Source organism: Sinocyclocheilus grahami, unplaced genomic scaffold, assembly GCF_001515645.1.
Source record: "Sinocyclocheilus grahami isolate Dianchi unplaced genomic scaffold, SAMN03320097.WGS_v1.1 scaffold809.1, whole genome shotgun sequence".
Taxonomy (NCBI): domain Eukaryota; kingdom Metazoa; phylum Chordata; class Actinopteri; order Cypriniformes; family Cyprinidae; genus Sinocyclocheilus; species Sinocyclocheilus grahami.
In genome coordinates, this window is record NW_015505988.1 from 117226 (window position 1) to 129920 (window position 12695).

General features: G+C 34.5%; 1 protein-coding gene across 4 annotated transcripts; it reads right to left on the minus strand.

Annotated features, from left to right (window-relative positions):
* Window positions 1-6063: 6063 nt before the first annotated feature.
* On the minus strand, window positions 6064-9948 carry LOC107562144 (cyclin-dependent kinase inhibitor 1-like). 4 transcript variants are annotated; one of them, XM_016246725.1, is made up of 3 exons: window positions 9829-9948; window positions 6908-7353; window positions 6064-6767 (listed from the first exon to the last, which is right to left on the minus strand). In XM_016246725.1, the coding sequence occupies exons 2-3, from the start codon at window positions 7347-7349 to the stop codon at window positions 6709-6711; spliced, it is 501 nt and encodes a 166-aa protein (XP_016102211.1). In that variant the 5' UTR covers window positions 7350-7353; window positions 9829-9948; the 3' UTR covers window positions 6064-6708. The 4 variants fall into 4 exon arrangements, with proteins under 4 accessions (XP_016102211.1, XP_016102210.1, XP_016102212.1 ...); XM_016246724.1 differs by having other exon boundaries at window positions 6908-7376; XM_016246726.1 differs by lacking the exon at window positions 9829-9948 and adding an exon at window positions 9529-9813.
* Between the last annotated feature and the right edge of the window lie 2747 nt (window positions 9949-12695).

The following is a 12695-nucleotide window of genomic DNA, read 5'->3' on the forward strand; positions in this document are numbered from 1 at the left end:
CAGTGCTTACAGAACCAGGCTAATATGGTCATACTTCCGGGTTCTAGTAAGAACTCTAGCTGCTGCATTTTGGACCAGCTGGAGTTTGTTTATTAAGCGTGCAGAACAACCACCCATGTATACTGCGTTAGGCTAACCGAGACTGTCATTTGCACTTATATATTGTTGCTCTTTTGTTAGGTTTGACTGCTTTTATTGTCCTCATTTGTAAGTCGCTTTGGATAAAAGCGTCTGCTAAATGACAATGTAAATGTAAATGAAAGCTAACATTGTGTTTCCTGATGATATCTCCCAAGGGTAACATGTAAAGCGTGAAAAGTAACGGCCCTCAGTAGCCTTGAGGTACTCCATACTGCACTTGTGATCGATATGATACCTCTTTATTCACTGCTACGAATTGATGGCGGTCAGATAATTACGATTTGAACCATGCTAATGCACTTCCACTAATGCCAACAAAGTTTTCTAGTCTATGCAAAAAAATGTTGTGGTCAATAGTGTCGAACACAGCGTTAAGATCCAGAGAGATAGAAAGATACAACCACGATCAGATAATAAGAGTAGGTCATTTGTAAATCTAATGAGAGCAGTCTCAATACTATGATTTGTCAAAAAAAAGTCTTCTTTGTTGCCTTTTTCTCTATCACACTTTAGAAATCATCAGAAATCATATATCAATTGAAAACTTTAAATCTCAAAACTCATCCTTTGAAACCCATTTTAAACTCAAACATTGCATTACCATGAAAATGGTACATCAATATCATGTTACAAAATGTTTTCGTTCATGAATTATAAAAATTTAAGTTTGGATAGTGCACTTTCATGTCTATGTTCAAAATTGTGAGTGACAGTTAAGGGGTTAAAGGCACATTTGAAGGTAACTCTATAGTCCTTTTAAATGCTGATGTTTGATGCAACCAGTTCAATATAACTAATAATATAAGCAGTAGAAACTGGCAATGCCCTAAACCAAAACCTTGTGCACTTGCATGTTTCTAGCCTAATACTGCTTGGGTGGAGGTTTTGCAAGGGCTGTCAATACAATAAATATTTTTTAATTATTTAACTGATTACAGTTTTTCTGAATTGCTAAAACACATTTATTGAAACCATCACTCATTTTCTCAAAAGCTTAAACACTAATACACAAACTAACCTTCAAACTAAATACACAGGACCCCTGGCTCTTCTGGCAAAATCAAACAATGGCTTCAAAACCATTTCACCTGTACTCAAAATCAAACAAAGCTTTCCAATCATAAACACATTAGTCAATAATATACACACCACAGATCATTCATTAGACACTACATCCAGTGCATGTAGTTAAAAAAAATGTTTATTGTATTTAGTAAATATTTTGCAATATAAAAACCACACACACACACACACAAAAGAAATCATACCTAAGTTTAAGATAGATATATATGCATATATCTTAGAGAATATACAAAAATGTTTTACTATATGAGTGATTCTATAATTGCAGGTACATTTGGTGTCCGAAATCATTATTTTTTTCAGCTTTTTTCAAATGGTTATATTTTTAATTATTTTAATACTGTGTTACTCATTGTTATGAATTACAAGATGTTACAGTTCATAACAATATATTTTTTGCAAAAAGTGTCTTAAATAACTGAAAATCATGATTTCTTGTTGTCCGAATTAGTCAGTGCATTTTTTTCCATCATGTATCATTGTGTAATCAAAATATTTTATTGTACTTTTCATTTCGTAATATTTCATTCATTTTATTTATAAAAGCCCTAAAGAGTAATTTACCTAATTCTACTATTCTATATATTTTTTAAATAACTTTTTTCTTATAAAAATGTGTGTCCGTAAATCTTGCGTCAACTCTGTTACCGTACCATACTTTGCCTTTAAATTAGTGGAATTTTCTCCCACAACTATGTAAGATACAGGAAATGATGTCACTTTCCCTCACTGTTAAGATCTGAAGCACTGAAAAGTCTATGTGCTCTCTCTAAGAAAATATTTTAATCTAAAAGTTCTTACACCAAGAGTTATTTTATAAACTGTCAAATCTGTTACCACAATATCAAAAGGAAAACTGATTTTTTTTCATTGATCACACTTTGTGTTATTTAAGTCTTTTAATCATGATTTCATTAGTGCCATGTGCTCTTAGCATTTATGCTAGCGAGTGGAGTTTTTGGCAAAAAATTGTCAATTCTGTTACTGTCAAACTCTGTTACCAATGTAGAGTAACAATGCTGACAATGCTGTAACAGAATTGACAGTCCATCGGACAATTGTCAATTCTGTCACTTTACAATTCTGATATTTAAAGGGTCAACTCTGTTTATGAACTATTTTCACAAAAAACAATAAATTTGTTGTTTAAAATCCTAATAAACATTATTGATTTATTTTTGCACCCTTATAATATTTCAACAACATTTATTTTTTTAACTGGATATTGTATATAATACATTTTCAGATGAAAAATATTTGCTCCAAGTGGACGGTTCTGTGAAGACAGGTATTTTTTTAATTTTAAAGGTATGCATAGGTGAAAAATTATCTCAGTCTCAAGTGATGGAATGTAAGGACTGTTTGTCTAAAGAAACAAGAAGGATTTTTCCTGTTATGATTTATTGTTATTTCTACACATTGGCTAATTTGTCCGTAACAGAGTTGACAAACAATACCATAAAGACATGTTTTTTCATTAAAAGTAAAAAAATGAAGTAACTTCATTGGTCTTAAACCCTATTCGCATGGGATTAGTATTACCTGGTGACCTCCAGTCATTTGTAATAATTTCCGAGGTTGTCTGTGATCTTAATCCCGTGCGAATCGGCCATGTCTGCAATTTGTAAAGTAAAAATTCCCCCGCAAATGACCTACCATATTTCGCCGAACACCGAGGTCCTGTGATAATATTCTGTGATTCGGCCAGCATTTGGCGGGTCATATATCATTTTTCGTGTTTTTTGTTTCCTGTGCACCTTTTTATCCATCATTCGCGAAGAATGGAGCTGCGCTGGAGTGTTTGATAGTATTTTGGGTGCTGTCATCATATCGCTACACCATACAATTTGCAGAAAGAGAAAGCTGAAAAGGTTTTGAGGTTAATGTGTTACAAATAAATCAAGCACAAAGCTTGAGATATTATTTTAACCTGGTGAAATATAAATAACACAGCGCACGAAACTATATTAGTTTCTTTTTTTTAAATCCATCTGGACCATAGAACAGGACTCTCAAAGCCTTGACATCCGGGTATCCGGGAGATAAGTCAGTAAATTCGAGTAAAATCACAGGCTTCGCTTATCCCGTGCGAAAGCACCACACGAAATTCAGATGTGGGGGGGGTAATTTCAAAATCACACAAGGTCCCCAGATAATACTAATCCCGTGCGAATAGGGCTTTACTCTTCCTCATCCTCCTCTTCGTATACACACTCTTCCATACCTCTCAGATTGATGGATGCACCCATGCCATCTGTGCACTTTGAACTGGCTTGTACATTCACATATGTAAAAACAAGTGTGAACGGTTTTCAATTATTGTGTAAATGATGACAACCGTGTTGCAGTTGTGCTTAACTTTTTCTTTCTTGTGTTTAGGGGTTTGCATCACAAGTTTATCACAGTGCAAACTGCATTTTAGTGAGTGAGAATGTGTTTAAAGTTTTGCAAAAAAGAGTGCATGAGATCTGCAAACCGTGTCTAAACTGTCTGAACTAGTTTAAGGTTTTGCAGAAAGAGTGATTTGGCAAAATTCTATTGAAATCACTGATCATTCAAAGTACAACATTTTAAGTTTTTTAAAGTTATATTTATGGTATTTTTTAACCTTTATTTTGATAGGACTGTATAGATCAGGAGTCACCAAACTTGGTCCTGGAGGGCCGGTGTCCTGCAGAGTTTAGCTCCAACTTGCCTCAAAACACCTGCCTGGAAGTTTCAAGTATACCCAAGACCAGGGCTCTCCAAACTCGGTCCTGGAGGGCCGGTGTCCTGCAGAGTTTAGCTCCAACTTGCCTCAACACACCTGACTGGAACTTTCTAGCATCCCTAGTAAGAGCTTGATTAGCTGGTTTAGGTGTGTTTAATTAGGGTTGGAGCTAAACTCTGCAGGATACCAGCCCTCCAGGACCGAGTTTGGTGACTCCTAGACAGTATAAATGGGACAGCGGGATCACAGCTGTGAAAACTATAAAATTAATGAAAAATACGAAACTAATTTATATTCTATATTCTATTATAATCAAATAAAGACACTTCCAAATCAAATTGCTTTGTACAATAACACTAGTATTAACATGTTTTAACAAGTAACATTCAATCATGTTGGAGTATACATGGCTACTAATTCACAAGATACCATGCAAAGAACAGAATACGGTGAACATAGCTGCAACAGAAGCTGTGGGGTAAAAGCCACTAATGTCATCATTATGATGACATGTAGTGCATAATACAATATTTAATTGGTGATATAAAGAAATACTTCTCCCCAAAAAGAATGGCACAGCATAAGGCAAACGTGAGTTTTTTAAAGTAACAGGAGCAAAGTACACACACAATATCATGTAAACCTTGCTATTTTGCGGTACTTCTCAAAAAACAAAAACAACTAAAAGTGCATCCATGATAAATATTTCAACTTTTCTACACAACAAATATGTAGCATTTGTTTTTGTTTTCTCAGATATGTGATTGTGTATAAAATGAAGGTCCTTGTCTTTTGATGAGGTAGAGCACTAATATATTTCTATTAATATATTTTAAAGATTTACAATTTAATGGACTGCTTTAAGAGGAAGTCACTGAACATATGAGAAATATCTAGCATGTGTGTTTGCAATGAATGCAAAAAAAATAACAAAATAAAAATAAACTCATCTGTCTTAAGGAAGCTGAAACTTACATTTGAATTCTACTAAACAAATTAGGCAGTTTAACTATCAGCATGTGGGTTTGGTTTATTGGCTTAATTTGATGTTCCTAACTATTCAAAGGGAATTAAAGCAACTGTATGTAGTTTTGTGTATTTCTGTGACTTTGTGAGTGGAATTCGCCGTCCTAAATATATCGCTTGCTGCTGCCGATTAGGAATCCGCCCTTTACATGGAATTTCGTACCTGGTCATGACAATTACATACTCCCAAACAGATGTTTAAGGGGAATGGGGGAAAGAAACAGAAGCTTATCGCTTTGTTAGAAATCAGTGTACCATTAGAATGATTTTAAAACTGAGATTAAGGCTAAAAAGAAAACTTTACTTTAAAGCATTCTATTTATTGTGGAGCAATTACTTTGGTTAACTGCGTCAGCTGCCTCTTTAATATCAAAAAATCTCAAACGTATGGCTAATTCAGCACATAATCATACATTATATCTCAGATGCACAAAGCAAAAATACAGTAATATATATATATAAAAAAAAAGTATTGTAGAAATGATTTATGAAAATGTCCTCGCAATTGATACTTGTAGTATTACTACAAGTAATATTCAAACCTAAGACACATAAAAAGGTAGCTTTTCAACATATCATTCAATTTTCCCCAGGTGTGCAAGATGGAGCCTCATGCACATAAGAAACTTGGTCGGACACTCCTCAAATAATATTTTAAGGGCAATATCCATTCAAAAACATTTTTAAACATTTTTTTGTTTTACATAACTCCAAAGATATCAAAGCATACCTTATGTCTCCTAGTAACTCTATAATAACAGTCGCATTTACTCCCACATTTATATGCTTTTTGAAAAACATTAATGGCTCAGGTTACATACCTTTTTTTTGGGTTACACTTTAGCTTGGGGACCAATTCTCCCTATTAACTAACTATTAGCTATAACTTTTGCCTCAAACTCCTCATTTGCTGCTTATTAATAGCAAGTAAGGTAGTTGTTTAGGTAGAAGTTTAGGTATTGGGTAGGATTAAGGAATCTAAAATATGGTCATGCAGAATAAGGCATAATGTGCTTAATAATGTGCGTGATAAGTACTAATAAACAGCCAATATGGTAGTAATATGCATGCTAACAAGCAACGAGTTAATAGTGAGAAATGGTCCCCAAACTAAAGTGTTGACCTTTTTTGTAATATATAAAAACAGGAAAATAAATAAATAAAAGTGGAACAGAATAATGGTAAGAGATTGTTAGCTTATAGATCGTGTGCACTGATGCCACTTAAGTTTATGACCAAACAGTCTTTTTATAGTGCATTTCTGTAAACGTTCACAGTTATTGTTTGTGTATATATACACTGTATATTGAGTGCACAACAAAAAAATAAGGAACACACTATTTATATAGTGCATTCCTAACATTTTCAGAACTTATTTAGTAACAACATGGAACAATAAAATATATTTTTAAAAAATGTCTTTTTCATTTAGTCATGAATTTAAAATGTATTAGTTGATTTGGCAAGAGAGTGAATTCTCATTCAATTACTGGAATGAATTGCTTCGAATTATTCAAATGCACTATAAGATCTGAATATTAGTCATTTAGGTTTTTACATGTATTTAAATCTCATGATTCCATGTTGTAACAATAAAATAGGTACCTTTAATAGGCACTGCGTTTAGTGAAATATATACATACACATATGTACAGTATATACATCCTATTAAGCCGTTGCTGGTCAGTTAGAAGAGCTACATGTGCCGATAGTGTTTGTACATTTATACAAAAAGGTCCAATGTCTATTTATTGTCCTGATGAAGCTTTGTGATCTGGAAACCTTCTTTTTGTCACTCTGAAAAAGTCTGAAAGAGAGAGAAAAATACATTTTAGAATTGTAATATAAAAATACCACATAGTTTTGATCAAAGTCCCAATTACATTAGTCTGGCCATAACCGAGTGACCTTGAGCATGAAATCTGACAACTAAATCTACCGTCTCACCTGTGATGTTTGCTTGTGTGCGTTTGACCCCCAGCAATGCAGCCATTCTCTTCTCTGACTTGGTTCCCCTCAAAGTTCCTCTGGTCCGCAGCTCCAGATATTTCTCTGTGGCCATATCTGGAGACGAACAAGCTTCTACTGTTGTTTGCTTTGCCATACCGGGCCTGACCACACAGCTATGGTAGAACACTGGCACATCCTGGCACTGCAGCTCCTCCCACTCAATGCAGCCGGGGACTGGCTGGTCCCTCTGAAAGTCAAAGTTCCAGCGCTGTTTGGCGATCTCAACATTCATGCAGAATAGCCTCTGGAAGTCCTGCTGCAACTGCTGGTGGTCCACTGGGCCAAACAGGTTCCGCCGAACCACTGCTGCCTGAGGCTTAATGTCCTCCTCCTGCCCTTCCAGCAGCCCAAAATAACATGCATCTGGTGTCAAGGACATGTTCCTGGGACAGAGGAAAGGAATGCCCTAAAATAATTCAATTTAGAGCACATTAGAGTACATTTTTTACTAATGTAGATAACAAAATCATATGTGTGGAATGTCTTGGCATTTGTCATGACTGGCATATTGGTGATTTTTAATAGATATTTGAAGCCAGTTCTCTGTAAGTTCGCACAGGTGTCCAGGAAGATCAAGCACAAGAGTAGTGGATCACATTAATGACGGACATGTTCTAGTAGCATCTGACTAGCTTTTAGGGCTGCACGAGAAATCGCATGCGATATTTAACGCGCATCTTGTCAGAAAGCCGGTTCTGTAATCAGCTGTAAATCTCCAACACCTGCGGGCTTTCACATTGAGCAGCATTAACTACACAGAGCCGTTGTTCACTGACGAGCTGCGCAAAAAAAATTGCGCGAATATGAACGTGGTTTTGCGCAGCTCGTCAGTGAACAACGGCTCTGCGTAGTTAATGTTGCTCAATGTGAAAGCCCGCAGGTGATGGAGATTTACCGCTGATTACAGAACCGGCTTTACTGATAAAATGCGCGTTAAATATCGCATTCGATTTATCGTGCAGCCCTACTAGCTTTGATATTTTTTAATCTAATGCAAAGACATTCAGACATTGTAAGTGTGACGCAACTGTCCAGTTACTTTTTGGGGTCAATGTGTACGAGTCAATGATAAATAAAAATTATTATATACTCTGAGCTGATGAAAAATGGCAAGAGTGTGTATGTGTGCATGCAAAAAAGATTGTGCACCATTCCAAATAGAACTGAGAATTTTTTTTTGAAATTTAATTTAAGGAATCGTGTTGTTATTGTTAACTAAAACTATTAATACAAATTTTCATTAACTTCTTGTTTCTTTGCTTTTCATTTTTTCTGTCTTCTTTTTATTTTATAGCATTTTAGTTGAATGATTTTATAAATGTCAAGTGGTAATAAACTTTTACACCTTGAAAACAAATTATGCAAACAACAAAAGTTTAGAAAGATCAAGAAATAAGTTACCTGACTTTGCTAGATGACTCTGATTTGGTGGAGAGTTTTCAAAATCATTTTCTTTTCTTAAAATCTGCTAAATTACTTCTTCGGCAGATTTGTTCCAAAATAGTTCAATTCTTTTTTTTAAAGAATCCTTTCATTGTAATTCCCTCTATATTTAAACAAACAAATAAACAAACTTTTATAGCTACAATTTCTTTAAAAATGTTAGTAGTAATAATAACATAAAAACTAACATTAAAAATAAATATCACATTTTAAAACGTCATCCAACAAAGTTTTTTAAATAAAATGAACTGCCTATTTATTTTTTGTTCAAGAAATGCTAAGATTATGCCAAATTACTTCAAACTCATTTTAAAGAATCCTTTTATTAATGTTTTTTTCCCTTCATGATTTCTTTAGTTTGGTATACAACAAAATATCATTTTAGAAATCAAATTAAAAGCTATATGTATGAATTGCACTTTTAATGTAGATTTTTAAGGAATAAAAAATACATACGAGACATGAAAAAGTTATTTTAAGTACATTTACTTGTACTGTACGACCACACCATCATTAGTCATTACCACTGAAGTAGTAACGAGGCTTGTTTACGTCGAAAAAGTAGGCGCGGCACGCCTATCAAATTACTAGTACACACTACACTACACACTATACTTCACAAGTACACACTACACTACACACTATACTTCGCAAGTACACACTACACTACACACTATACTTCGCAAGTACACACTACACTACACACTATACTTCACAAGTACACACTACACTACACACTATACTTCGCAAGTACACACTACACTACACACTATACTTCGCAAGTACACACTACACTACACACTATACTTCGCAAGTACACACTACACTACACACTATACTTCACAAGTACACACTAGTACACACGCGCACGAGAGAATAGAAAACATCAGGAATGACTGACACCTCCTGTTCTGTCACTCAATGCCAATTATGTTTAACAATCATTACCAATAAAACAAGACATGAATCTCAAATCCTCTCTATACACAGATGGACAGATAGATAGATAACTTACTTTTACCTAGTACTTACCTAATACCTAGTAATGTTGCAGTGAAAAGTATAGGCATACAGACATGTTTCATATCAACAACAACCGAAAAAGATTAACTCACCATTCGAGTAAAAGCAGAGCTCTGGATGAGGGATATTAAATCTACAGTTCACGTTACTATACACTTTCTGACCAGTGACAGAAGCTAAACGACCTAAACTACAACCACAATAAGAGCAGCGAAGCCCTCACACCAATAAACTCATCTGCAGTGCGTTGTTTGTTTTGATGGCAGGACTGCCCGTTGTCACGTGACCCGCGCAGCACTACTACATTCAATGTTTAAGTTGAACATGTCAAATAACACTGAATGTTTTTACTCACTGCTACTAACAACACACTATGTGTAAAATGAACGTACCTTTTCTACGTTTGACGTTGCAGTGAGGTGTATGTGGAAGGTAACTTCGGTCAAATCCCCCAGAACCCCCGCGCGTGACACACATTCAGTGTTTTGCTCTTGTCATGTTCAGAGTGTTCAGCTCGGGCGCGCGCTCAGGAACTCCAGTCACGTTGATCTGCAACGTGACAAGGAGGAGCCTCACACAGCATTTGTTTTTCTCCTGCTTACCATGAAGAAATGGAAGAGATGAAGCATTTTAATGTTGTTGTTTAGGAAAAATGCATACAGTGAAAACACAGAACAGGCATGGTACATTTTAGGTTGCAAGCCTGTAATGTGTATTTGACTAAATTACAAATCGTACCGTTTTCCTATTCCTATTTTCCTAAGTTGGTTATTGTTTTCGAGTATGGCTGGATTTCAGTTTTTAGAAGAATGTGATTCAGTAAGTTCTCTTGCAAATTCAATAGATCACTTTTCCCCATTGAAAAGCAATAGCTTTTCTATGGGATTACCTTTGTGCCCATTAAAATGAATGTCATTTTTCAAGACACTTATGAAAATATAAATTGAAACTGAATAAAATGTCTCTGAAGCTGAAAAAAAAAATTAAATGCAGGCAAAATCTTTGACTTCGTTTTTAATACACTGCGTGTTTTGCAACTGTTTTCTCTTCTTTCATTCGCTGATCTGTACTTACAAATGCGCTTCCAGAGTTTTCATTTACGCTTCTAAAGTTTTCATTTACGCTTCTAAAGTTTTCATTTACGCTTCTAAAGTTTTCATTTACGCTTCTAAAGTTTTCATTTACGCTTCTAAAGTTTTCATTTACGCTTCTAAAGTTTTCATTTACGCTTCTAAAGTTTTCATTTACGCTTCTAAAGTTTTCATTTACGCTTCTAAAGTTTTCATTTACGCTTCTAAAGTTTTCATTTACGCTTCTAAAGTTTTCATTTACGCTTCTAAAGTTTTCATTTACGCTTCTAAAGTTTTCATTTACGCTTCTAAAGTTTTCATTTACGCTTCTAAAGTTTTCATTTACGCTTCTAAAGTTTTCATTTACGCTTCTAAAGTTTTCATTTACGCTTCTAAAGTTTTCATTTACGCTTCTAAAGTTTTCATTTACGCTTCTAAAGTTTTCATTTACGCTTCTAAAGTTTTCATTTACGCTTCTAAAGTTTTCATTTACGCTTCTAAAGTTTTCATTTACGCTTCTAAAGTTTTCATTTACGCTTCTAAAGTTTTCATTTACGCTTCTAAAGTTTTCATTTACGCTTCTAAAGTTTTCATTTACGCTTCTAAAGTTTTCATTTACGCTTCTAAAGTTTTCATTTACGCTTCTAAAGTTTTCATTTACGCTTCTAAAGTTTTCATTTACGCTTCTAAAGTTTTCATTTACGCTTCTAAAGTTTTCATTTACGCTTCTAAAGTTTTCATTTACGCTTCTAAAGTTTTCATTTACGCTTCTAAAGTTTTCATTTACGCTTCTAAAGTTTTCATTTACGCTTCTAAAGTTTTCATTTACGCTTCTAAAGTTTTCATTTACGCTTCTAAAGTTTTCGTTTACGCTTCTGAAGTTTTCGTTTACGCTTCTAAAGTTTTCGTTTACGCTTTTAAAGTTTTCGTTTATGCGTCTGAAGTTTTCATTTACGCTTCTCGTTTACGCTTCTAAAGTTTTCATTTCTGCTTCTAAAGTTTTCGTTTATGCTTCTAAAGTTTTCATTTACGCTTCTAAAGTTTTCATTTACGGTTCTAAAGTTTTCGTTTACGCTTCTGAAGTTTTCATTTACGCTTTTAAAGTTTTCATTTACGCTTCTAAAGTTTTCGTTTACGCTTCTAAAGTTTTCGTTTACGCTTCTAAAGTTTTCGTTTATGCTTCTGAAGTTTTCATTTACGCTTCTAAAGTTTTCATTTACGCTTCTGAAGTTTTCATTTACGCTTCTAAAGTTTTTGTTTACGCTTCTGACACAAATCTCTCGTGGGGGCGGGGCTATCAGCAGTGTGTTCTCATTGGCTACTGAGTTTTTGATTGACAGCTTCTTGACCTGGAAGTGAATGAGTCAGTGACAGTGTTGCCTTGCCAGTGTGGATGTGAGCATCTGTTAGCAGCATCCAATTTCATTTTAATGCTATAAAAAGATATATAAAGATTTTTTTAAAATTATTTTATCAGTATTTATCTGCTGCTACACTACGTTGTTGAGATGATTTCTTAGGAATAGCACAGACGAATGATTTAATCATCATTATTATCAATCATCCTTGTTATCAGGATACTTGCATAAGTTTTCTTGATTTAACCCAATCATTACAGGACCTGGTTATCTACATACAGTTACAGTCTTCAATTAGATCATATTTGCTTCGATTAGTTCATATTTTCCCCCAGCACATAATGTACAGTACTAAATGTACTGTATCTGACAATGACCGATGCCATTTTACAAGCGCGCTGTCAATCACTGCACTGACAACTTTAGCAATGTAAAGCCTGTTTACCATGCTTTTTCTGTGTCCAGGTTTGACTGTAATAATAATGCAAAAATGGTCACTTCAGATGAATATTTCGGGCAAATCCTAATACATGCAAATACAGGTGCATCTCACTAAAAAAGGAGCCCCTAACAAGTATTGAGTACATGTACAGTAAATGAACATACTTTCCAGAAGGCCAACAATTCACTAAAAATGTTTTATTTTATTGGTCTTATGAAGTATTCTAATTTGTTGAGATAGTGAATTGGTGGGTTTTTGTTAAATGTTTTTGTTATTTTGTTAAAATTGTTTCCAGTAACTAGGGTATACACTGTCGTGGATATATAGGGCTATACAGCCATCTAATGGTTACACAAGGGTATTACAGATGATAAATGGTGCATAATTTT

What these genes read in the sequence shown, in the direction of transcription:
- LOC107562144 (XM_016246723.1), bottom strand. An exon ending in CACACAAGCAAACATCACAG is followed by an intron (nt 6,768 to 6,907) that starts GTGAGACGGTAG and finishes TCTCTCTTTCAG; the next exon opens with ACTTTTTCAGAGTGACAAAA.